This window comes from Pseudorca crassidens, chromosome 3 (genome assembly GCF_039906515.1).
Source record: "Pseudorca crassidens isolate mPseCra1 chromosome 3, mPseCra1.hap1, whole genome shotgun sequence".
Classification (NCBI taxonomy): domain Eukaryota; kingdom Metazoa; phylum Chordata; class Mammalia; order Artiodactyla; family Delphinidae; genus Pseudorca; species Pseudorca crassidens.
The window spans coordinates 166,315,815-166,342,424 of NC_090298.1; the positions used below are offsets into that span (position 1 = coordinate 166,315,815).

General features: G+C 47.1%; 4 protein-coding genes across 15 annotated transcripts in view; 2 read left to right on the top strand and 2 right to left on the bottom strand.

The window, feature by feature from the left end:
* HNRNPM (heterogeneous nuclear ribonucleoprotein M) overlaps positions 1–26,610 on the bottom strand; it is a 186,808-nt gene that overhangs the window by 91,916 nt on the left and 68,282 nt on the right. The gene's annotated exons all lie outside the window — the stretch shown is intronic.
* On the bottom strand, positions 2,753–8,353 carry ANGPTL4 (angiopoietin like 4). Its single transcript, XM_067733888.1, has 7 exons — positions 7,811–8,353; positions 7,525–7,635; positions 7,281–7,398; positions 4,933–5,046; positions 4,510–4,605; positions 4,140–4,421; positions 2,753–3,418 (listed from the first exon to the last, which is right to left on the bottom strand). The coding sequence occupies exons 1-7, from the start codon at positions 8,144–8,146 to the stop codon at positions 3,237–3,239; spliced, it is 1,239 nt and encodes a 412-aa protein (XP_067589989.1). The 5' UTR covers positions 8,147–8,353; the 3' UTR covers positions 2,753–3,236.
* KANK3 (KN motif and ankyrin repeat domains 3) overlaps positions 10,097–26,610 on the top strand; it is a 41,329-nt gene continuing 24,815 nt past the window's right edge. The window contains exons 1-3 of the mRNA XM_067733887.1: positions 10,097–10,181; positions 10,927–11,197; positions 17,697–17,869. Coding sequence (XP_067589988.1) covers positions 17,761–17,869 — 109 coding nt within the window. The 5' untranslated portion in view covers positions 10,097–10,181; positions 10,927–11,197; positions 17,697–17,760. The remainder of the gene's footprint in view (positions 10,182–10,926; positions 11,198–17,696; positions 17,870–26,610) is intronic.
* On the top strand, positions 20,154–20,796 carry LOC137222518 (large ribosomal subunit protein eL20). Its single transcript, XM_067733892.1, has one exon. It carries the CDS (start codon positions 20,184–20,186, stop codon positions 20,712–20,714), a length of 531 nt encoding a protein of 176 aa, XP_067589993.1. The 5' UTR covers positions 20,154–20,183; the 3' UTR covers positions 20,715–20,796.

Genomic DNA, 26,610 nt, shown 5'->3' on the forward strand with positions numbered 1-26,610 from the left:
CTAAGAGGGTAGATCTTCAATGTTCTCACCACCAAAAAGGAAAAGGTAATTGTGTGATGTGATGGAGGCATTGGCTAATGCTAGGGTGCTTATCGTTTCACAGTATATGTGTATCAAGTCAACATGTCATACACCTTAAACTTACACAATGTTTTATTTTTTTTTAATTAATTTATTTTTGGCTGCATTGGGTCTTTGTTGCTGCACGCGGGCGTTCTCTAGTTGCAGTGAGCAGGGGCTACTCTTCGTTGCAGTGTGCAGGCTTCTCACTGCAGTGGCTTCTCTTGTTGTGGAACACGGGCTCTAGGTGCGTGGGCTTCAGTAGCTGTGGCTCGTGGGCTCTAGAACACAGGCTCAGTACGGGCTTAGTTGCTCCGCGGCATGTGGGATCTTCCCGGACCAATGATCCAACCCGTGTCCCCTGCATTGGCAGGCGGATTCTTAACCACTGCGCCATCAGAGAAGTCCAATTGTGTGTTAATCACATCTCAATAAAGCTGGAAAAAATTTAAAAAAACAAAATTGAAGACATCAGTTCACTGCACCTCTAAAACACTTCAGCATGCATACCATTAACTAGAGTTCCATGTCTTTTTATGACTGTTGTAGCTTTTTTTTTAGGTGAAATTTACATACAATGAAATGCACAAATCTTAAGTGTATACTCACCTAGGCAAAGGTGAACACGGGAGTAACCCACCTCTACTGAGGTTCAGAACATCACCGTCACTTGGGAAAGTTCCCTTATATCCCTTCCGAGTCAATCCCTATCCCACCTCCCACCCTTCCAGAGGCAACCACTATTCGTTTATTGTGGGGTTTTTTTTTTCACCATAGATCAGTTTTCTAGCTGGATTTTTTTTTTTTTTTTGGCCAGGCGGCGGGGCTTGTGGGATCTTAGTTGCCCCACCAGAGACTGAACCCACACTGACAGCAGTGAAAGCCATGGAGTCCTAACCACTGGACGGCCAGGGAATTCCCTCTAGCTGGAATTTGAAAGCATTTACATTGTTTTGTTTTCACCGAGTTTAGTTTTACTAACCTATTTATGGCAGGGTTTTCCACACACTGTAAGATATATGACTACATTTTTAGAAACTGGGTCAGTAAGTCCCTATATGCCTGGGGGTGAGCTGCTTTACATCTGTCATCTGGCGTAATTATTAACAACACCCCGCCTTTCACTCTCAACAGTGTCTCCAGTTTGGACCATCAATTATAGGTCACCTTCTCTGTAATGGGAGGGGCTTTGAAGGCAAGCTTGGTGCAGGCAGGGATCTTTCTGTTCACTAGAGTAGCCCAAGCACTTGGGACAGGGCCTGACCTGTAGTAGGTGCTCAAGAAATATTAGCTGAATTTTAGATACACATATATATATATATTTTTAATATCTATTTATTTTTGGCTGCGTCAGGTCTTAGTTGCGTCATGTGGGACCTTTCGTTGCAGCCAGCAGGCTTCTCTGTAGTTGTGTCACGCAGGCTCCAGAGTGCGCGGGCTCAGTAGTTGCAGCACACAGGCTCTCTAGTTGTGGCGCTCGGGCTTAGTTGCCCTGTGGCACGTGCAATCTTAGCTCCCTGACCAGGGATGGAACCTGCGTTCCCTGCATTGGAAGGTGGATTCTTAACCACTGGATCACCAGGGAAGTCCCAAGATACATATATATATATATATATATATATATATACACATATATATATATTTTAAAGCCAATTTAAAGGAAAACTTCTGCAGACATGGCCAAAAATGGGAAGAATTTACCCAAAACACTGCATTAATGTCACACAGTAGAGCTGGGTTGTCCAAGATGGTGGCCATTGGCCACTGTGGCTACTAAGCCCTTAAATACGGCTAGTCCAAACTGAGATGCGCCATAAGTGTGAAATACATACTGAATTTGGAAGACTCAGTACAAAAAGCCACATCAAATATCTCATCAATAACTTTTTTTTATCAATAACTTTTATATTGACCACATGTTGAAACAGTAATATTTTGGAAATATTGGGTTCAATGAAGTATATTCCTAAATTTTTTTTTTACTTTCTTGTAAAACTTGTTTTTCTTTTTTTTTTCTTTTTTAAAAATGTGGCTACAGGGCTTCCCTGGTGGCGCAGTGGTGGAGGGTCTGCCTGCCAATGCAGGGGACACGGGTTTGAGCCCTGGTCTGGGAAGATCCCACATGCCGCGGAGCAACTAGGCCCATAAGCCACAACTACTGAGCCTGCGCATCTGGAGCCTGTGCTCCGTAACAAGGGAGGCCGCAACAGTGAGAGGCCCACGCACTGCGATGAAGAGCGGCCCCCGCTCGCCGCAACTAGAGAAAGCCCTCGCACAGAAACGAAGACCCAACACAGCCAAAAATAAATAAATATTTTAAAAAATGTGGCTACAAAAAAAATTAAACACACAACTCACATCATATTTCTATCAGATGGCAGGACACTAAAATGTTAATAGTGATTCATATGCCTAAGTATGGTCAGGAAGAGCTTCTTATTTTCTCTATTACCTGCTTCCAGAAGGACTGAATGAGGGTTTTATTTTGTAACTTTGAAAGTAAAAAATGAGATACACATCATGAAATCATAAGTGAAGGAAATTGAAATCAGCTGTCGGAGGTGGTAGGGATAACCAGCATTGCCCTCAAGAGCCCCGGAAGCATTCACCCTCCACCCTGGGAACATGTTTATGTGGACTTTGAAAACTGTCCACTTTTTAAAACAAAAACAAAGGACGAAAAGGAACGAAATGTTCTGAGGTTGTTTTTATTCCAAGAATTCCGTGGGCTCAGCCCAGATGCCGTCGGCGTGGGCTCGCCTATAGCACCCACACGCTACAGCACCACAAGGGCGCCTGGGGTCTACGGGAGTCCTGGTCCCCCAGCCAGTCAACGTGACTGAATCCGCCATCAAGGGCCGGCCTGGCTGCCCCCGAGTGGTCCCTCTGCGTCCCATACTCCTCGGGCGGGCGAGGAGTGGGCTTCAATGCCCCCATGTCCCACGCTTTCGGGGTCTGTGCCCTGCAGCCCTGCAGCTCTGTTCTTCTCAGAGGGCATTTCCTGCAGCCCCCCCACTCATCGCGGGGGCATCTCCAGTCGTGGACATCTTCTCTGTCCATGAGGTTTCAGGTGGCCCCTGCTTGGAGCCCCTGCCCAGGCAGGGAGTGGCCACATGCTGGGCCAGAATCAGAGTCCCTGTCCTCCAGGAGCCTGGGACCAGGCCCCAGCGAGGAGGCTAGGAGGCTGCTTCGGCCGCTGTGGGCTGGATCAGCATGGTGGTGGCCTGCAGCGGGTAGTAGCGGCCCCGCCAGGTCTTCCAGAAGATGCCCTTCTTAAGCTGCTGCCGCTGCCGCGGGATGGAATGGAAATACTGGCCATTAAGATTGGAGTGGCCGCAGGTACCGAACCACCAGCCACCTGCCGGGGTCAGAAAAAAGGGGACTTGGTTAGGCCCATGGGTCCTTGGGCCTCCACTGGGCCCAGGATGGGGATGAGGCTGGGTGTTGGATGTCACACACTTTAGATGAGATGTCTTTGGCAGTGGTTGTCAAACTGTGTTCTGAGGAACCCCAGGTTGTGACAAAGGCACCTCAGGGGCTCTGGGTACCCCCCTTCCCAGTAACTGCAGCTTTTATGTCTGTGACCCTGGCGAGTGACTTCTCCGCACCTGGCACATGGCAAACATTTATCAAAGCCTCTCTATGACTGTCATGCATCTCACTAGTTTATATTAGATTGAACCATATGAAATTAACCACTATTCCATCCTTCTTTGACCCACCAAAAGGCAGTTTCATATATTTCACTTCACAGGGCCCGGGCTCTGCCTCCGATTTCATTAGAACAAGATGGGGTCTGTCTCCATGGCTTTGCCACACACCAGCCACCATCCCACAAACGTCATCTCATCATATGTTCATAATAATCCTATGGCGTGGACGGTATGGTTCTACCCATTTTGAAGATGGAGTAAGTGAGTGTTAAGTCAGTTGCCCAAGGGTATGCTGCACATAAGGAGAAAAGTGGGGAGGGAATAGATGGAGTTGAAGGCAGGGGACGGATGCAGAAAGGTAGGGAGGGGAGGTCCCAGCTGTGTGGCAAAGGGCAAGACAAGGAGGGACAGAGCTTGCTTGCTCACCAGAGAGGCTCTTTGCACAGTTCTTGTCTCTGCGGAGGTCGTGGTCTTGGTCCCAAGTGGAGAAAGGCAGGGAGAGGCCGCTGGGTGAGAAGGCGGTGGCACCCAGTTTGCTGGCCACGGGCGCCGTGAGCTGCAGGCTGTAGGCTGTGTCTTCGCCACCCAGGTGGACAGGGAACTGCAATGACTCGGCATTGCCCTCCCAGTCCTGCAGCTGCACAGCCAGGCGGCTGCCACGCTCCCCCATGATGCGGTGCACCTTCTCCAGGCCCAGCCAGAACTCACCTACAGTGGGAAAGGCCCATCTGTGAGAACGACCCACCTCCGTGGCCCCCTCCTCCCCCTGTGCCTCTGATCTGCAGGAAACACCCACCTTGGGGGTCTCCGAAGCCATCCTTGTAGGCGTCCCAGGGCTGGTTAAAGTCGACTGAGCCATCCTGGCGCCTCTGAATTACAGTCCAGCCTCCATCTGCCCAGAAAGGTGCAAAGTCACCAGGAGGATTTTTTTTACAAGAGACCCTGACTCCCCCATCTGGCTCCCAAACCCCAAACCACGTCTAAACCAAGGGGGAGCAATGTTCCTCTCATCCATCCCAGCAGGACTGGAGGAAGATGGTTAAAGGAGGAAGATGGGCTGGTCAGCAGGCGGAGGGCTCTGCCTGGATCTTTGTCCCAAGGATCCAGCAGGGAAGGAGAAAGCGAGGAGCGAGGGAGGGAGGGGGAGTGAGCTGCATTTGACAGAAAGACAACCGGGCCCATGATATTTGGGGTACCTGGGGGGCCAGAGCAGCCCTACCTGAGGTCATCTTGCAGTTAACCAGGAATGAAGAGGACCCCCGGGGCTGGATCTGGAACAATCCACTTTGCCTCTCTCCCTCTTCAAACAGCTCTTGGCAGTCCCTGGGCAGTCCTGCAGGGCAGACAAGGGTGGGGGGATTGAAGCAGAGAGCAGTCCTGGGGTTTCCAGGAAACAAGCATGTCTGGGGGCTGGGCAGCGGGTGACAGGGACGGGAGGGGGCAATCTAGAGCTCATGACACACACCCCACTTGCCTAAAGTCTTCCATAGCACCCCATGCCTTTCCTCGACACAGTCTACAAGGCACCCCAGGACTGGTTGCTATACTCATCCTCCCTCTCCTGCACTGCACGCCCACCCTCTGGCCACATAGCCTTCCTGGTACCACACCCCCCTCCTGCCACAGGGACTTTGCACGTGCTACTGTTCTGAGACCCACTTCCCTCATGCCTTTCCTTGCCTCATATTAAAGGTCCCAGCTTCTGAAAGGGATCATGTCCCTGACCATCCCACCCAGACCAGTTTAGGGGCACTGAGGACTTCCTACTCCCCAACACTGGGGTCATCTGATGGTCTCTCTCCAACTCCCCACACTGAAGGAGGTCCATGAGGCTAGGGACAATGAATGGCTCTTTGCCACCATCTGGTACCGGTGCCCAGGCTGATCCCAGCCCACAGCAGGTGTTTACTAAAGATGCCATGAAGGAATGACTGAAGGAGCTGGACCAGAGTGGGGATGGGGCAAGAACTGTGATAAACAGGAGGGAGCTCTGCTTTGTCCAGTGGCGGGAGGGGAATCAGGCCTGGATGGGGCTTGGGGACACCACAGAGGCCCTGCTTGGGGTCCCAGGTATCAGAGAGGGAGGGGGAAGGATTGAGGAGGGAAGGAGGGAGGAGGGAGGAAAAAACGGAAGGATGGCCAGGGCACATCGGCAGACCGGGGAAGTCCCCGCCCCCAGCCCGTCCCATGCCCGGCCCAGCCCAGGCCCAGCCCCAGCCCAGCCCGGAAAGTAGGGGAAAGGTCGCAGGGGGAGGGGAAGGCTCAGGTCGCGGGGTGAATGTGTCCACACTGTGGGAGTGGGGGCGGGCCCGGATGACTGGAGGCATTTTCTGGCCCCTGAAGCAGCTCCCCTTTCCCCTACTTTCCTCTCTTCCAATCACAACAGGCAGCCCGCCAAACCACCAATGTGGCTTCCATTAACACCAGCTGTTTGTCTCCGCAGCTCTGAACTTTCCCATACTTGGCAGGGGCGAGCCTGGAGTCCCCAAACCTACACATGACCCCCACCCTCCCCATCACATTCCCCAGCCTGGATCTATGCCTGCGGGCCCCACCCAGAAGCCACTCATACCAGGGCTACGGTTTGGGAGGGTGTAATGGACCCTTCCTGGTTGGGGAGGGGAGGAAAAGTGGTAGGACGGGGAGATGCCAGAGCCCTCAAGACTAGAGGGCAGGAAGCCAGCAACCAGCCCGAGGGTGTGAAGAGGGAGATCTGAACTTTCACCCAGTTGGCTGCAGACGGCTGCAGATGCCAAGGTGGGTGATGGGGTAGGAGGACCACAAGGAAGCCAGCCAGCTCTGGAGCAGTAGGACAGAGACACCGGGAGCTGGGAATCTGTGTCATATACCTACAGACATGTTAGGAGATCTGGGGTGCATGGGGCATACACAATAAAGGAACCAGAACTTGGGGGGGGGGCGTGGGAAGGGCTGATCAGGGACTTCCGGGCCAATAGAAGGTTGTGGGACGGAAGAGGTGTGTGAGTCAGGAGGCCTGGATTTGTAAGAGATGCAAGAGTGGTGCGTCTGGCCAAGGAGATGGGGGTTCCCTGCCCTAGCCTCCCCTCCTAGATCCACACTCTAAAAGCCCATGGTGGGTGGGTGGTGGCCAAACATCAGAACCTCTTCTCCCAGGCCGCCATTCTCTCTTCACCCAACGAGAGCTCCAGCCTCCAGCCTCCCTAGCTGGCACCCTTTCGTCCCCCATCCTGTCCCTCCTAGAAGGTTCCAACCTCCAGGAAGGTGGCCTTGAGCTGTACCCCCTTTTCCCACACCCCTGCAGCTCAAGTCCCCCTTGGACCCTGTTTCCCAGCCGCCTGCTGCTCCACTTAGTGGCCCGTGGGAAATCCCAGTGGCTTGCTGGGAAGAAGGGTGGGGTGGCCCCGTGGGGCAGGGAGAGGACTGAGGAGGGGGTGTCCCAGTCACCCCTTCACCAGAGCCCCGTCAGCCCACAGGGACGCAGGGCCGGGGCCTCTCTCCTTCTCAGTAAGGTGGACCTGACAAGGGTGGGGGGCAAGAATAGTGGGGGTGTGGTTTCTGGAGAACAGCAAAGGTCTGGACACTCACTGTGCAAGCGGCTGATATTTTGAGCTGGGCCAGCAAGTTGGGCCATCTTGGGTAGCCTCTTCCTCCTGGCACGCTTGGCCACCCCGGGGCCCAGGTGCATGGGGGCCAAATGGCCCATCTGGGACAGGACAGGAGGAGGGGGTCAGGTCTGGCTGGCTCAGGCTGCTCGACCTGCTTAGCTCCACGTCCAGACCCATAGGTCCAACTTCAACCTCCCTCCCCACCTGGGGCAAGCATCGGGCACCTGGCTCTGCAGATTCTGGATTCTCAGGTGCTGCTTCTCCAGGTGCCGCTGCTGCTGGGCCACCTTCTGGAAGAGTTGCTGGATCCTGCTGTTCTGAGCCTTGAGCTGAGTCTGGGGAGAGTATAAAACCCTGGTGAGGATCTGGCCTTCCGCCGCCAACTTCTCCATTCATCCCCGGTCCTACTCCCAACTCTCCATCCTTTGAGGCCCGGGCAGAAGAGCCCAGGGAGTCCGAGATGCGCCCCCTCCCGTCCACACACTTCCAGGGCAGTAGGAGCGTACGTACCTGAAAGCTGCGGAGGGTCTCCGGGACTGCATCGCCGCCGGGAGGGACCAGATTCTCCGGGGCGAACGGAGGTGCGGCTGACCCCTCAGGATCCTTGCAGGCGGCCCCGCACGAGCCCAGACGCCGCTCCAGCTCGCCCAGCTGCCCACGGGTGCGCTCCACGTGCTCGCGTAGCCCGTTGCCGAGCTGCAGGAGCCCGTGCGCCAGCACATTCACCTCGTCCCAGGAGGCGAAGCGCGGCTTCTCGGGAGGCTCCGGGCGGCCCTGCGCGCTCAGCAGCCCGGCGGTGGCAGCGCACAGCACCAGGGCTGCTCCGGCTGTTGGCGCACAGCGCATCCTTCCGGGTGGTGTGGACGCCGGGACGCGGAGATCGGAGAGGCACGGGTGAGGGGGCGCAAGGGGGACTCGGAGGTCGAGATGAGAGGGGTGGAGACGCGGGGGCCCTGGTGGAGACTCGCTTGGGTGCAGAAGCCAGAGAGCAAAGACTCGAATCACAGCTTGGCTTGTGCCCGCTACGCCCTCTATTATAAGCACAGTGCGGGAGTAGAAGGCGGAGCCTGGGAGGCGGGGCGCGTGGAGTTCCGGGGACGGGGCGTGGGGCCGGGGGTGGGGTTCAGTTGCTGGAGGCCGGGTAGTTTTGGGGGTGAGGGGTGCCCTGGGAGGTGCAAAACTCTGGCTCCTCCCACCAGGCCCGGACGTGCGTGGTCAGCCGTGCCTTCTCTGCTGACCGTGGGAGACGTGACTTCCTCTCCCCGCGGTCCCTTTCCAAGCGCCGGAATTTCGAGCCCCTCCCCAGCCCCCGCCGCGCCCAGTGGGGAAAAGGCGCTGGTGTCAGCGGGGACGGGGCGTGCGGGCTGCATTCCTGACCCCCTCCCCAAGTCAAAAGCTGGGGAAGAGGGTCCTGGTACGCTCAGTCCAGCAGAGCTAGACGGAAACCCGGGACCCCTCAAACAACCCCGCCTCCGGAACGCCTCCCGGAGAGCATCCCAAGACCAGGCTGGTCTCCCGGGGAGACATCTCGGGCTTTCGCGCTCCTTCCCGCTCAAGGCTTGGTCGTTGCAGATGCGTTTGTGGCATTCTTTAACGTCCCTCATCCCACTCCGCACAACTTAGTGCCCAGGTGGCAGGGACCAGATTTGTCTTGTTCAGTCTCCAGCGGGTGCCTCTCTCCCCACTGCCCACTCTCTACCCTCAGGGTCTTCAGAGTGTTTGCCTGAATCAAAGCAGGAACCTTGGAACAGAAAGAGGGGATACATGGAAGGAAGGTCTCCCCATTCTCCCTCATTCATTCATTCATTCAATAAACAGTCCTCTGCTCTCCTACATGGAGTTCCCAGGCTGGTGGAGAGACCCTCGGGTAGGGAAAGAGTTGGGACAGAGGAAGAACTGAGTGAGGCTGTGAGGTGGACCACTTTCATTTCACAAGGCTAAGCATTTATTCAACAAACTTTTACCAAAGTTCTCCCCCTCCATTCCCACCAACTTCCCTATACCTTGCCTGAAAATTGAGGCTGGCATAGAAAACCTGCCTGCCAGGAAAAACCCAGGGCACGATGGCTCAGAGAACAGGCAAGAAAAACAGAGTTGACTCAGCAGGGCTCCGAGCCAGCTCAGCCTCTGGAATCCAACACTGTGTGCCCCATACACTTGGCTGGGCCAGATGCCAGGATAGCAGATCCCGGCAGCAGTGACAGGCAGGTGGGAAGGGCACAGAGGAAAACCTTGGCAAGGAATAGATCCAGATAGCCACCATCTGACCTGGCAGCCGGCCTGTCCAGCCCCCAGCCCCTGGCCTCCTTCTGAGTGGGGGACATAGCTATCCAAGAGTGAGCTCTCCTCCTCCCTGGCTTCTTGCACTGAGAAAAATGATCAATTACCTTCCCAACCTGAAGGCCTCTTTCTGATCCACTCTGAAGTAGCTTCTACCTCTGTGCTGTGTTTCAGAGGGCACAAAGTACACCCAAGCCTCTTAGAGGCACCTGCAGTGAGCAGGCTACAAAAGAATTTGTCCAGGGACCCAGAGCTGGCCCTGGATTATATCTTTAAAAACTGCTCTGTGGAATATACTTCTGACCCAGCAATAACATATCACCATGATCAATTGTTTCTTTGGTACCTGCTGTGTGCTGGTTACTATGCTGGGTCCATAATGGTGGGCAAGATGCCCCCTCCACCCAATGTAGGCTACTCTGGGTGAAGTAAATGGTATTAGAAAGGTGACATGTGGGCTGGAGTCTCTCATCAGAAAGCGAAGCAGTAAAATTGACTTTTTTTTTTTGTCTGTCTGTGGGCAGCTGAAAGGAAAATCCCTGCCTTTGGGAAATTTCAGTCTGGAGCAGGACACAGTCTCATGAACAGTGTCTTTCCATCTGTATGTATCTCTAGGACCTAATTACTGGGGACCCCTCAGTCCCTCTCTACTAGTCTTCAATCATTGGGGCTTCTGGTGGGTTGTATGGGAGGAGCTGATCTGTCATTGGAGGGGCTGTGTATAAAAAAGTAGCAGCAGAGACTTCCCTGGTGATCCAGTGGTTAAGACTCCATGCTCCCAATGCAGGGGGCCCGGGTTTGATCCCTGGTCCGGGAACTAGATCCCACATGCATGCCGCAACTAGGAGTTTGCGTGCCATAACTAAGGAGCCACGTGCCACAACTAAGATCTGACACAACCAAATAAATAAATAAATAATGAAGTGTACAACTCAAGTAAAAAAAAAAAGTTGTGCACTATTGTGTACTTGTTATATGCCAGGAATTGTTCTAAAGTGATTATATATTCCCTTAATCCCAATAACAACTGCAAATGAAGCAGATACTGTTATTCTATCTTATAAATGAGGATGCAGTGAAAGACAGGTTAAGTACTTGTCCAAGTTCTCACAGTTATCTAGAAAGAGCTAGGATTTGAAACCAGGCTGCCTGACTCACAGCTCTGCTCTTAGCAGCCATGCTACCTTTATTCATAATAGCGCAGTGATCCTTGCTTCCTGATATTTGCACTCTTGTGTAGTTCCTCTCCATCATATAACCAAGAGGATATTGTTGAAATGACAATGTGTGTGACTTCTGAGGTTAGGTCATAAAAAACATGTGACTTCCTTCTTGTTCTTGATTAGCTCACTTGCTCCGGGAGAAGCCAGCCACCATACTGTGAGGACACTCAAGCAGCCCTTTGGAGAGATCTGCAAGGTGAGGAACTGAGGCCTCCACCCAACAACCAGCATCAGCTTGTCTGCCACACAAGGGAGCTATCTTGGAAGCAGATCCTCCAGCCCCAGTCAAGCTTTCAGATGATGTAGCCTCACTTGGCATCTGTTAGCAACCTCATGAGACTCCAAGCCAGAACCACCCAGCTAAGCTGCTCCCAAACTCCTGACCCACAGAAAAGTAAGAAATAATAAATGTGTCTTGTTGTTTTAAGCCACTCATTCTGCAGCTAATACAGTAGCCAACATTTAAGTAGTGCCCACCCTGCACTTGGCATTATTTTATGTATTTTACATATATTCATTCACTTAATATATCCTGTAAGGTCTCTATTTTAAAGAAGGGGAAACAGAGGTACAGAGAGATCACATAGTCTGAGAGAGGAGGTGTGGGGGGAATAAAGTTTCCCAGGAAGACTAGGATTATTATTGAGCTTAAACCTGCTCCAACCATGCTTTATTTTGAGTTCTGCCAGTGGCGGACATGGAGTGCAACTAATGCTGCTCCCATGAGTTGCAATCCTGTCTCCTGCTCAAATTTGCACAGAAGCCAAGCCCCCTCTGCCAGCTCTGCTCTCCCACCCACCCCATCCCTCACCCTTTTTTTTTTTTTTTTTTTTTTGGCTCAGCCGGGTCTTCGTTGCTGCACATGGGATCTTTTTAGTTGCAGCATGCAGACTTCTTAGTTGCAGCATGCATGCAGTCTCTAGTTCCCCGACCAGGGATCGAACCCGGGCCCCCTGCATTGGGAGCATGGAGTCTTACCCACTGGACCACCAGGGAAGTCTCCCTCACCCATGTTTTAGGCACAGATCCTGCATGATCCTATGCTGGACCCCACAGGCCAAACTCCACCTGAAGATACGCTTGGTTTGTTCTGCCCAGAATTTTGAGTATCAGGAGATTTCTAATGAAAATCCGGAATTTCTGCTTCTCTTGAAAAACTGGAAGGTCCAACAGGAGTGGTCTGCAGTCCTGCTTGTTTGCAACGGTCCAAAGCTGAAGGGGAGCTGCCCTCTTTGGCCAAGGGAAGCCCTCCCGCCCCATCACTGCTGTGCGACACAGGCCATTCCATGTTCTGTTTTTTTGCAGATCCTTTAAGCCTCTGATCATTGCCTTTGGGCTGGTGTTTTTCTGTTGCCAGTGCCAGCCTCAGACCAGGGCAAGAGGGACCTCTGTTATGGCACTGCACTTTGGAGGGTGAATGCCTCCACCAGGCAAGGAGTTGTGGGAGCAATGGGTATATTTACTGGAGCCCATAGACTTCCTTTTAGACCATTGAGTTTCCATTTGGGCTGGTGGAAAAGTTCTGGAACTAGGTAGAAGTTGTACAACATTGTATGTGTACTTAATGCCACTGAATTGTATTCATTAAAATGGTTAAACTTTTTCTATTATGTATGTTTTACCACAATTTAAAAACTCTAATCTAAAAAAAACCCAAATCTTATTAAAACAAAAAAGAAATAATAAATTTGAATCTGGCCTTCATATTGTTTTGAAGGTATATTTTAAAAACTGGGAGGATAGAATATATTTTATTATTTAACAGCATTAGTGTATTAGTTTTCCTTTTTTTTTTAGAAATCAGGAGCATATTTTTTTTTTTAAAGCTGTGGTTTTTCTTTTTTTTTTTTTTGAAGATGTTGGGGGTAGGAGTTTATTAATTAATTAATTTATTTTTGCTGTGTTGGGTTTTCGTTTCTGTGCGAGGGCTTTCTCTAGTTGTGGCAAGAGGGGGCCACTCTTCATAGCGGTGCGCGGGCCTCTCACTATCGCGGCCTCTCTAGTTGCGGAGCACAGGCTCCAGACGTGCAGGCTCAGTAGTTGTGGCTCACGGGCCTAGTTGCTCCGCGGCATGTGGGATCCTCCTAGACCAGGGCTCGAACCGGTGTCCCCCGCATTAGCAGGCAGATTCTCAACCACTGCACCACCAGGGAAGCCCAATCAGTTTTCTTTTGCTGTGTAACAAACATTCCCCAAACTTAGTGGCTCAAAACCACATCCAGTGGACTCAGCTGAGCAGTTCTTTTCCCTGGTGATCCTCCCTCACATAAAGGAAGAGAGGCATATATATATATATATTACACACAAATATATATATATATATTCCATATATATTTCTCTTCTCTGTCTCTCTCTGTCTCTCTCTCTCTCTCTCTATATATATATATGCAAGATTTAATTATAAGGTAGTACCTAGTTCAGTGTATAACATTCTCAGGATTTGTAACACTTACATGAACAGACAGAAAAAATATTTTCTACTTATTATGTGTAAAGATGAGTTGCTATTTTTCTGATGCCCATTCTGATACAACTACTTTTCATGTCAAATATTTACTGTGCCCAAATGTATTCAACTAAAATCATTACTCTGTGAAATAAATAAAACAGAGATGATTCTTGTACAAAAGAGAGAGGAGTAGGGCTTCCCTGGTGGCGCAGTGGTTGAGAGTCCGCCTGCCGATGCAGGGGACACGGGTTCGTGCCCCGGTCCGGGAAGATCCCACATGCCGCGGAGCGGCTGGGCGCGTGAGCCATGGCCGCTGAGCCTGCGCGTCCGGAGCCTGTGCTCCGCAACGGGAGAGGCCACAGCAGTGAGAGGCCCGCGTACCGAAAAAAAAAAAAAAAAGAGAGAGAGGAGGAGAGAGAGAGAGAGAAACATTTATATACAGAGAGACACATGTATATACATATAATATGCACACACACCTATTATACACATGCACATATATAATGCACACGTATACATGTATATATAAAATACACATAGAAAAAAAGATAATCACACACACTTTTTTGTGTGTGAATGATTTGAGGATATGCTGCAGACATGATTAGTGCTTTTACTAAGAACAAGGCCTTTCACTTACGTAACTGCAGCACAGATAGCAACTTGAGGAAGTTTGAGCCTGACATATTGCTGTTATCTAATCTTCAGTCCAGATTCCAGTTTCATCATGTCCTTTACAGCTGTTTTCTCCCCCTCTGGGGTCCCATCCAGGATCACATGGTGCATTTACTTGTGTCTCCTTAGTCCTCCATAATCTGGACCCGTTCCTCAATCACTCTTTGTCCTTCACGACATTGACTTTTTAAAAATTGTTGATTTACAATGTTGTGTTAGTTTCAGGTGTACAGCAAAGTGAATCAGTTATACATATACGTATATCCACTCTTTTTTTGATTCTTTTCCCATATAGGTCATTACAGAGTATTGAGTAGAGTTCCCTGTGCTATACAGTAGGTTCTTACTAGTTACCTATTTTATATATAGTAGTGTGTATATGTCAATCCCAATCTCCCAATTTATCCCTCTTCCATTCCCCCTTGGTAACCATAAGTTTGTTTTCCACATCTGTGACTCTATTTCTGTTTTGTAAATAAGTTCATTTGTCCCTTTTTTTCTTTTTTTTTGGCCACACCTTGCGACATGCGTTACTTCCCCGACCAGGGATCGAACCCATGGCCCTTGCAGTGGAATGTGGGGTCTTAACACAGAACCACTAGGAAAGCCCTGTACCATTTTTTTTGACATTGACTTTTTTGAAATGCACACACTAGTTATTGGTGGAATGTTCCTCACTTTGCATTTGTCTGATGCTTCCTCCTGATTACTATGCATTTTTTGGCAGTGATATTGTGACCTACGGGCATAGTACCAGGGGGCAAATCTGTTTGCCCATATTAGCACCGTTAATTGTGATTTTTAAAAATTTATTCTTGGGACTTCCCTGGTGGTTCAGTGGTTAAGAATCCTCCTGCCAATGCAGGGGACACGGGTTTGATCCCTGGTCCGAGAAGATCCCACATGCCACAGAGCAACTAAGCCCGAGCGCCACAACAACGGAGCCCACGTGCTGCAACTACTGGAGCCTGTGGGCCTAGAGCCCGTGCTCTGCAACAAGAGAAGCCACTGCAGTGAGAAGCCCTCGCACCACAACGAAGAGTAGCCCCCACTTGCCACAACTAGAGAAAGCCCGCACTCAGCAACGAACACCCAACGCAGAAAAAAAAAATTCTTTCATTGAGACATCATTGACATAATATTATATTAGTTTCAGATGTACAACATAATGATTCGATATTTATATACATTGCCAAATGATCACCACAATAAGTCTAGTTAACATCTATCATCATACAGAGTTACAAAATTTCTTTCCTTGGGAATTCCCTGGTGGTCCAGTGGTTAGGATTCTGTGGTTTCGCTGCTGAGGGCCTGGGCTTAATCCCTGGTCACAGAATTAAGACCCTGCAAGCTACACGGAGCGGCCAAAAAATAAAAATTATTTTCTTATGATGAGAGCTTTTAAGATTTACTCTTAGCCACTTTTGAATATATAATAGTATTATTAATTATAGTTGCCATGCTGTATGTTACAACCCCAGGACTTCCTTATTTTATAACTGGAAGTTTGTATCTTTTGACCTAATTTTGATTATTTTAAGCATTTTTATTTTTTACATTTATTTTGTTGAAGTATAGTTAACTTACAATGTTATTTTCTGCTGTACAGCAAAGTGATTCAGTTATATGTATATATACATTCTTTTTCATATTCTTTTCCATTATGGTTTATCACAGGATATTGAACATAGTTCCTTGTGCTATACAGTAGGACCTTGTGTTTTTTTCTGTTTGTTTGTTTGTTTTGCGGTACGCGGACCTCTCACTGTTGTGGCCTCTCCCGTTGGGAAGCACAGGCTCTGGACGCGCAGGCTCAGCGGCCATGGCTCACGGGCCCAGCCGCTCCGCGGCACGTGGGATCTTCCCGGAGCAGGGCACGAACCCGTGTCCCCTGCATCAGCAGGCGGACTCTCAACCACTGCGCCACCAGGGAAGCCCAGGACCTTGTTTTTTATCCTTCCTATATATAATAGTTTGCATCTGCTAATCCCAAACTCCCAGTCCTTCCCTGTCCCACCCCTCCTCCCCCTTGGCAACCACAAGTCTGTTCTCTATGTCTGTTTGACCACTTAACTTTAATATTGGATGATCAGTGCTGTAATGGGGAAGCACAGGGGCCTAGAAGAGGTCAGAGAAGGGACCTATCCCAGCAGGTAAGGCTTTTTGGGCAGGGGCCCTGGGGCTGAGGAACAGTAAGATTATCCAGATGAAAAGGATATGGACTGGGTGACCCAGATTGGGGAAGAGCATGAATAATGCATTGTAGCGTGGGATATGTGACTGATTCTTCCCAGACGAGCCCAGAGGGACATTGTATGTGGACATCCCAAAACAAGGCTGCTGGCCCCCCAGGAGTGGCCCCCGCCACCCCTGGCAACTGCCCATGCCCTTTCCTGTCAGCCTTTAGTCACATCAGGTCATCAGGAGAGGTCAGTTTTAGGGCAGGAGCCTCAGAATCTCAGAGCAGAAAGAATGACTCAGATTCTGGGCTGGGGCTCCAGAAAGGAATGGAGTGGCCTCTGCCCAAGACACTCTCCCCATCGCCACCCGTCTCCCAGAGTCCTCCCAGCCTGGGAGCTTGCGTGTGTGTGAACCTGCCGCCTTTGGACACCAGGGCAAACAGCCCTGAACTCACTAAGGTAAGAATAATAATTATAACAGTGCACATTAATTTAGCACTCACCTTTATCCCATTAGGCACTTGCATAGTCTATGTTTTGTCACCCTTTAATCAGCCCTGAAAACGAAAGCATTCCTTTCCCTTTCGGACTGACAGGAAAACTGTGATGTTCTGAGATGTTCACATACTTGGCCAAAGACAGACAGCTTAGAAAGCCCAAGATTTCAACCTAGTTCTCTCTAGTTCCAAACTAATCAATCTTTTTTTTTTTAATCCTGTCTGTTTTTGTAAGTTACAATTTTGAATGGGGAAGGCATTTGCATTGTGCCAAACCCCAAAACTCTAAAAATCATAGCTGGAGGACTTCCCTGGTGGTCCAGTGGCTAAGACTCCCAATGCAGGGGCCTGGGCTCACTCCCTGGTCAGGGAACTAGATCCCACATGCCACAACTAAGAGTTCGTATGCTGCAACTAAAGATCCCGCATGCAGCAACGAAGACCTGGCTCAGCCAAACAAACAAATAAATATTTTTTTAAAAAAGAGAATATTAATTTTAAAAATAAATAAAATAAAAACCATAGCTGGAGAAGTCTCCCTTTTCCTAATTGTGTGTCCACCTAAAACTTTGTTTGAGAATGTTTATCCAGGTTTATTCATAATCACTTTTGAAGTTTTTTTGTATGTCTAAACATTTTCCTTTTCAAAATTGTTATGGACTGAATGTTTGTGTTCCCCTAAAATTCATTATGTGGAAACCCTAATCCCCAGGTGTGATGGTCTTTGGAGGTGGAGCCTTTGGGAGATGATTAGGTCATGAGGACGGGACTCCCACGATGGGATTGGTGCCCTTAGAAAGAGAGACAGGAGAGAGCTTTCTCTCTCTCTCCACCATATGAGAATACAGTGAGAAGGTGGCCATCTGCAAGCCAGGAAGAGAGTTCTCCCCAGGAACCGAATATACCAGCACCTTGATTTTGGACTTCCCAGCCTCCGGAACTGTGAGAAATAAATTTCTGTGTTTAAGCCACCCAGCCTGTGGCATTTTGTTATAGCAGCCCAAGAGGACTAAGACAAAAATGGTGGGGAAAGCATCTTGGCAGTATATTGTAGTGTAATTGACATACCATAATCTGTACATATTTCAGGTGCACAATCTAATCAACTTTGACCTATGTAAACACCTGTGAATCTATCACCATAATCAAGGTAATGGAAATCTCTATCACACCCAGAAGCTTCCTTGTGCCTCTTAAGAACCTCTCCCACTGGCTCCTCCCACCTTCCCCAGGTAACCATGACCTGCTTTCCGTCACTACAGGTAAGTTTGCATTTCCTAGAATTTTATATAAATGGAATCACATAGAGTACATGGAATGTACTCCTTTCTTGCCTGCTTTTTTTTTTACTTAACACAATTATTTTGATATTCATCTCTGTTGGAGTGTGTGTCAATAGTATATTTATTTTTAACGTTGATATGGATAAACCACAGTTTCTGTATACATTCATCTGTTGAAGGACATTGGGGTTGTTCCAGTCTTTGTTTATTAAAAATAAAGCTGTTATGGACATTCACATACACTTTTTTTTTTCAATTTTTTAAAATTGCAGTATAGTTGATTCACAATGTTGTGTTAATTTCTGCTGTACCACAAAGTGGTTCTGCTATACATATATATACATTCTTTTTTATGTTCTTTTCCATTGTGGTTTATCATAGAATATTGAATATAGTTCCCTGTGCTATGCAATAGGACCTTGTTGCTTATCCATCCTATATATAATAGTTTGCATCTGTTCATCCCAAACTCCCAATCCCTCTCTCCCCCATCCCCCCTCCCTCTTGGCAACCACAAGTCTGTTCTCTGTGTCTGTGAGTCTGTTTCTATTTCATAGATAAGTTTATTTGTGCCATATTTTAGATTTCACATGTAAGTGATATCATATGGTATTTGTCTTTCTCTTTCTGACTTACTTCACTTTGTATGATAATCTCTAGTTGCATCCAATGTCACATACAAGTTTTTGATGGGAGAGTGCTTTCATTTCTCTTGGAGGAAATTTTTTTAAATAAATTTATTTATTTATTTTTGCCTGCGTTGGGCCTTCGTTGTTGTGCGCAACTTTCTCTAGTTGCGGTGGGCAGGGGCTACTCTTCATTGCGGTGCGCAGGCTTCTCATTGCGGTGACTTCTCTTGTTGCAGAGCATGGGTTCTAGGTGCACAGGCTTCAGTAGTTGTGGCATGCAGGCTCAGTAGTTGTGGCACACAGGCTTAGTTGCTCCGTGGCACGTGGGATTGTCCCCGACCAGGACTCAAACCCATGTCCCCTACATTAGCAGGCGGATTCTTAATCACTGCTCCACCAGGGAAGTCCGGAAAATTTTTTAATTAAAAATTTTAATTTCAATCTCCCTAACACTCTTGTCCCCTATCTGTCCAGTTCCCCTCACTCATACCCAAAATCACTGTCAATAGTTTCTCCTCTGTCATTCTTGCATTTATTTATACAGATATAAGCAATTTTCCCCACTATCTTTACACAGAAGATAGCATGTCACATGCACTGTTTTGTATCTTTTTTCACTTGACATAAATCTCAGAGCTCTTATCAGCCCATAGAAGGGTCCTCATTTTTTATATAGTAGCTGAATAGTATTCCATTTATACTTGTACTGTATTTAACCAGGTCCCTATTAAGGACCTGCGTTGTCCCTAATCCTTTGCTATTACAAACCATGCACTAATGAATAACCTTGCAGACTGTCATTTTGTACCTATGCAATTATACCTGGAGAAAGAGTTTCCCAAAGCGGAATTACTAGGTCAAAAGGGATATATATTCGTAATTTTGATGAATTTTACCAAATTGCCCTCCATGGAGTTGGGCCAGTATACACTGGCACCAACAATGAGAGACCACTTATGAGAGCACTTATTTTCTCTCAGCATTGTCAATAAATTACCTTATTAAACTTTGGAGTTTTGCCACTCTGATACGTGGAAAACGGCACCTCACATAGTTTAAATTTTCATCTGTCTTAGTATGAGATGACCTTTTCAGATGCTTAATAGCCATTTGTATTTCCTTTGCCCTATTAAAAAAATTCTTGTGTTGTTCTTTCTGTTATTTTTTTTCTTTCTGTTATTGATTTCTACTAGGCAGATTAAGTCTTTGTGATATGAATTGCAAACTTTTTTCTCAGCTTTTCATTTGTCTCTGACTTTGCTTTAAATATTTTTTGCCATACAGAAATTTTATGTGTGTATGAGAGAGAGCAAACTAATCAATTTTTAAAAATGTCTTCTAGATTGCAGGAGAAGGGATAGAATAGGAGTTTGGGATTAACAGATACACACTACTATATATAAAATAGATAACCAACAAGGACCTGCTGTATAGCACAGGGAACTATATACAATATCTTGTAATAATTTATAGTGGAAAAGAATCTGTAAAAGAATCTATATGTATACATTTATATATACAAATGTACATGTATTCATATATATGTATCACTGAGTTACTTTTCTGTAACCTGAAACTAACACTACATTGTAAATCAACTATAATTCAATTAAAAAAATAAAGACCAGCTTTTCGAGGGTGGCGGCGAGCGTGGATAGGGCGCTATGAAGGCCTCGGGCACGCTTCGAGAATACAAGGTGGTGGGGCGCTGCCTGCCGACCCCCAAGTGCCGCACGCCGCCCCTCTATCGCATGCGGATCTTTGCGCCTAACCATGTTGTTGCCAAGTCCCGCTTCTGGTACTTTGTATCTCAGCTGAAGAAGATGAAGAAGTCTTCAGGGGAAATTGTCTACTGTGGACAGGTGTTTGAAAAATCTCCCCTGCGGGTGAAGAACTTCGGCATCTGGCTGCGCTATGACTCCCGCAGTGGCACCCACAACATGTACCGGGAGTACCGGGACCTGACCACAGCCGGTGCTGTCACCCAGTGCTACCGAGACATGGGCGCCCGGCACCGTGCCCGGGCCCACTCGATCCAGATCATGAAGGTGGAGGAGATCGCAGCCAGCAAGTGCCGCCGACCAGCAGTCAAGCAATTCTACGACTCCAAGATCAAATTCCCACTGCCCCACCGGGTCCTCCGTCGCCAGCACAAGCCACGCTTCACCACCAAGAGGCCCAACACCTTCTTTTAGATGCAGGACCTCCCTGTCCCCAGGTCTGCCCAAATAAAACTCGCTGGGAAAACAAAAAAAAATAATAATAAAATAAAATAAAGACCAGGGCTTCCCTGGTGGCGCAGTGGTTGAGAGTCCGCCTGCCGATGCAGGGAATGCGGGTTCGTGCCCCGGTCCGGGAAGATCCCACATGCCGCGGAGCGGCTGTGCCCATGAGCCATGGCCGCTGAGCCTGCGTGTCCGGAGCCTGTGCTCCGCAACGGGAGAGGCCACAACAGTGAGAGGCCCGCGTACCGCTAAAAAAAATAAAATAAAATAAAAATAGTAATAAAATAAAAAATAAAGACCAAAAAAAAAAGGTCTTCTAGGTTTTGTCACAGAAAATCCTTATTGCAAGATAAAATTCTCCCTTTTTTTCCCTTGCAGAACATTTATGGTTTTATTTTCATGCTTAGTTATTTGATTGAAATTACAACATCTTAATGAGTCAGTTACACCACTTCCCTAACCAATGACTTATTGTAACAGTGATTGGCTGACAGTCTGGAAACAACCTAAGTGTTCCAACATGAAGGAACAGCCATCAAGTGCAACAAGATTTCAAATTGCAAACTATTTCAAGGAAGTACTTAGTGACCTAGGAAAAATATAGAGTGTGTTAAACAAGAAATCCAAACTCTGTATCCAGTAGCATTCCAATATTTCTTCCGTTCCTGTTTTTTAGTTGAAGTGCAGTTAATCTACAATGTCGTGTTAGTTTCAAGTGTACAGCAAAGTGTTTCCGTTCCAATGTTTCTTTTTAAACGTGTTTATGAGAAAAGAGGCTGGCGAGAAACAGAGAAATGGACTAATAATCTCAGGCAGGGTTTCTGTGAGAACATTCATTTATTCATTAAGATAATTGTTGATGCCCAGATCACAAAAGGGAGGCAGCTCTGCATCTCTTACTGGCAGTGCCCATCACCACCAATGAAGTCACTGTGCTGAAAAATCGAACTTGAACCTAAAAAATTCTCTAGAATGTCCAAAATCCAAAATTGCAGCAATGAGGTACCTGTGGCCGTCAAGCACTTGAAACGTGGCCATTCCAAGTTGACATGTGATGTGCTCTAGATGTAAACAACACACCAGATTTGGAAGAGTTGGTTAAAAAAAAAAAGTGTTAAAATATCTAAGTTTTTCATATTCATTGCATGTTGAAATCATCAAATTTTGGATATGTTAGGTTAAAATTAACTGGTCAAAATAAAGAGAAAGACAAATACCTTATGACATCACTTGTATGTGGAATCTAAAATATGACACAAATGAACCTATCTACGAAACAGAAACAGACTCACAGACATAGAGAACAGACTTGTGGTTACCAAGGGGGAGGGGCTGGGGGAGGGAAGGATTGGGAGTTTGGGATTAGCAGATGCAAACTATTATATACAGGATGGCTAAACAACAAGGTCCTACTGTATAGCACAGGGAACTCTATTCAATATCCTGGGATAAACCATAATGGAAAAGAATATGAAAAAGAATGTATATATATGTATAATGAATCACTTTGCTGTACAGCAGTAATTAACACAACATTATAAATCAACTATATTTGGGAATTCCCTGGCGGTCCAGTGGTTAGGACTCTGTGCTTCCAATGCAGGGGGCAAGAGTTCCATCCCTTGGGGGCAAGTGGTGCAGCTAAAAAAATTTAAAAATAGATAAAGAAACAAACAAATAAATCAACTATACTTCAATACAAGTAATTATAAAAAATGATTAAAATAAATTTCATCTTCTTTGTTTTTGTGTTTAAAGTGGCTACTAGAAAAATTTAAATTGCACGTCATTCATATTTGTGGCTCACATTATATTTTTGGTTTTTTGTTTGTTTTTTTGTTTTTGCGATACGCGGGCCTCTCACTGTTGTGGCCTCTCCCGTTGCGGAGCACAGGCTCCGGACGCGCAGGCTCAGCGGCCATGGCTCACGGGCCCAGCCGCTCCGCGGCATGTGGGATCTTCCCGGACCGGGGCACGAACCCGCGTCCCCTGCATCAGCAGGTGGACTCTCAACCACTGCGCCACCAGGGAAGCCCCACATTACATTTTTATTAGACAGCATTGGTCTAGATCTAGATAACAAATTTTACAAAATATGGAAGACGGAGAACATCTTAAATGACACCACAGGTGTGCAGTCAGCTAAATCCAAACTGTGAGAGGATAAATCTTTTTCTTTCTAACAAGTAAATTGCAAATAAATAAATAAGAAATAAAAAATAAAAAGCGGGTGAGAAAATTTTTAGATCAAAAGAGATTTTAAAACATTTTGACCAAATGCAATGTATGGATATTTAAATATCTTTATTCAAAACATCTCTAAAATAATAAAACAAAAGATAACAAAACAAATTATAACATTTATGAGACAACTAGAAATTTGAACACTTACTGGACATTTGACGATAATAAGTTTTTAAAGTATAATAATGCTATTATGGGTATTTTAAAAAGAAATGATTCCAAAAACAAAAAAGTCCATATCTCCTAGAATGCACGCTCAAATATTTACAGGTGAGGGACCATCTGGGATTTGCTTCAAAATAATCCAGGGACTTCCCTGGTGGCACAGTGGTTAAGAATCCATCTGCCAATGCAGGGGACACAGGTTTGAGCCCTGGTCCGGGAAGATCCCACATGCTGTGGAGCAACTAAGCCCCATCTGCGTGCAGCAATGAAGGCCCAATGCAACCAAAAATAAATTAATAAGTTTATTTTTTTTAAGTTGTATGTGATTTCACCAAAATAACACTTAAAAAAAAACAAAAACAAAGTAATCCAGATGGGAGGAAGTGGGAACCTGGGAGGAGATGAAACAAGACTGAGTTGATAACTGGTGTTCATGTTATACAATCTACTTTTTTTTTCATTGTGGAAAAATATACATCAAATAAAATTTGCCATTTGAAGTATTCTGAAGTGTACAGTTTAGTGGCATCAAGTACATTTTGCTACTATTTTTGGTTTAAAATTCTCCAAAATCAGTAGTTGTAGCCCGGGGGCTCAATTGGGATCTTAGTGGGATCTTACTTAGTTCCCGGACCAGGGATCAAACCCTCATCCCCTGCATTGTAAGGCGGACTCTTTACCACTGGACCACTAGGGAAGTCCCCCAATTTTTTTCCCCACTATTTATTTATTTGGCTGTGCCGGGTTTTAGTTGTGGCATCAGGGATCTAGTTCCCTGACCAGGGATCCAACCCGGGCCCCCTGCACTGGGAGCGCAGGGTCTTAACCACTGGACCACCAGGGAAGTCCCTGGTAGATCCAATTTTGATGGGCTAGCGCAGCAATTTTTATTTCTCTCTTTAGTTTCTTAATTTTCTATGATGAATATGCTAATTTAAAAAATATTTATTTATTTATTTATTTAGACTGCGCCAAGTCTTAGTTGTGGCAGGAGGGATCTTTCGTTGCGGCATGCATGTGGGATCAACTTCCCTGACCAAGGGATCCAACCCCGGCCCCCCCGCATTGGGAGCGCAGAGTCTCACCCACTGGACCACCAGGGAAATCCCATGAATGTGCTAATTTTAAGAAAGTATTTTTGTAACAATAAGAAAAAGCTAGAGATTGCCTCTTTCCTTCCTTCTTTCCTCCCTCCCTCCCTCCCTCCTTTCTCTCTCTCTCTCCTTTCTTTCTTTCTCTCTCTCTCTTTTCTCCTTCTCTCTCTCTTTTCTTCCTTCCTTCCTTCCTTTCTTTTAAAAATTTTCTGAAGAATAATTCTTACCCGAAGTGGCCTCCTGGTGGCGAATCAGAGAGCAGCTCACGCGCGTTCCTTTCCGCTGTCACGGGCTCCCGGGAGGGAAGGAAAGTGCCCGTGGCTGCTGAGCGTCCCCTGTGCGCGATTCCTGAGGGCCGAGGGGCCCCCCAGAAGTGGCCTCGAGGTCTTGTCCTAGAAGATGAAGGATTCAAAGGAGGAGGCAAAGGGAGATGTGGAGGTGATGAGTAGCAACTTTCCTCTTACTCCCTCCTCCCCGCCCCCAACTTCCTCCTCCTTTCAGGCCATCTCTTTTACTTACCAGCAATTCATCCGTTCATCAATGAACTGAGCGCCTACTGTGTGCCAGGCCCTTTTTTTTTTTTTTTTTTTTTTCCGGTACGCGGGCCTCTCACTGTTGTGGCCTCTCCCGTTGCGGAGCACAGGTTCCGGACGCGCAGGCTCAGCGACCATGGCTCACGGGCCCAGCCGCTCTGCAGCATGTGGAATCCTCCCAGACCAGGGCTCGAACCCGTGTCCCCTGCATCGGCAGGCGGACCCTCAACCACTGCGCCACCAGGGAAGCCCCAGGCCCCTTTTTAAGCACCGGGGACAAAGGCCTTGCCCTAATGGAGCTGGCACAATGGCTGTGTGAAAGAGACACAGTAAACAAATAAAGAAAATATATAGCATGTTACGTGGTGATAAGTACTAAAAAGAAAAATAAATCGAAGAAGGGAGATACAGAATGGGGGGATGTTGGCAATTTAAACTAGAGTGGTCAGGAACTGTCTCACTGGGTGTGTGAGTAGTGAAGTGAAGGATGTGAAGAGGTCAGTCAGGCAGATATCAGGGGGAAGGGCATTCTAGGAGGAGGGAATAGCCAGTGCAAAGGCCCTGAGGTTCCTGAGGCAGGAATGTGCCTGATGAGTTCCAGGAACACTAAGAAGTTCGGGTTGGCGGTGGGGGGCTGGGGGCAGAATCAGACAGAGAAAAAAATACGCAAATGTGGCAACAGGTTAGCATTTGCTGTAAGGAAGACACACACACATCTAGGTGTGTATATATATAGAGAGAGGTATAGATATAGATACACATTTTCTTTCTGAACCTTTTTTGAGCCGGTTACAGACATGACTCTTTCTTATTCCTAAATACTTCAATTTATATTTCCTGAGAAAAAGGGCCTTCTCCTATGGAGGGTTTCTCTACCTTATTGACACCGAGGCTGGATAATTCTCTGCTGTAGAGGGCTGTCCTGCACTGCAGGATTTTTAGCCTCCCTGGCCTCCACCCACTAGGTGTCAGTAGCACACACACCCTGGCTGTGAAGGCCAAAAATGTCTTCATACATTACATAAATGTCCCCTGGATGACAGACAGTGCCCCTCCCCCAACCAGTGGAGAACCATTGCTTATATAACTACAGTATAATGATCACAATCAGGAAATTTAATACTGATCTAATCTTGCTACCTGAACTACAGATATTCAAATGTTATCAAAGGTTCAATAATGTCTTTCTTAGTAATTTTTATTTTCTGGTCTCTGGTCCAATCCAGGATCACACATTGCAGACAGATGTCATGCCTGGAATGTCCTTTCTCCTTTCCTTGTCTTTCATGACATTGACTTTTAAAAAAAAATTTATTGAAGTATAGTTGATTTACAATGTTGTGTTAATTTCTGCTGCACGGCAAAGTGATTCAGTGTTATATATATATATATATATATATATATATATATATATATATTCTCTTTCATATTCTTTTCCATTGTGGTTTATCACAGAATATTGAATATAGTTCCCTGTGCTATACAGTAGGACCTTGTTTTTACCCATCCTGTATAAAATAGTTTGCATCTGCTAATCCCAAACTCCCAATCCTTCCTTCCCCCACCTCCCTCCCCCTTGGCGACCACAAGTCTGTTCTCTATGTCTGTGAGGCTGTTTCTGTTTTGTAGATAGGTTCATTTGTGTGGTATTTTAGATTCCACATATAAGTGGTATCATATGGTACTTGTCTTTCCCTTTGCGACTTACTATGCTTAGTATGATAAACTCTAGGTCCATCCATGTTGTTGCAAATGGCATTATTTAATTCTTTTTTATGGCTGAGTAGTATTCCATTGTATTTATATATACCACATCTTCTTTATCCATTC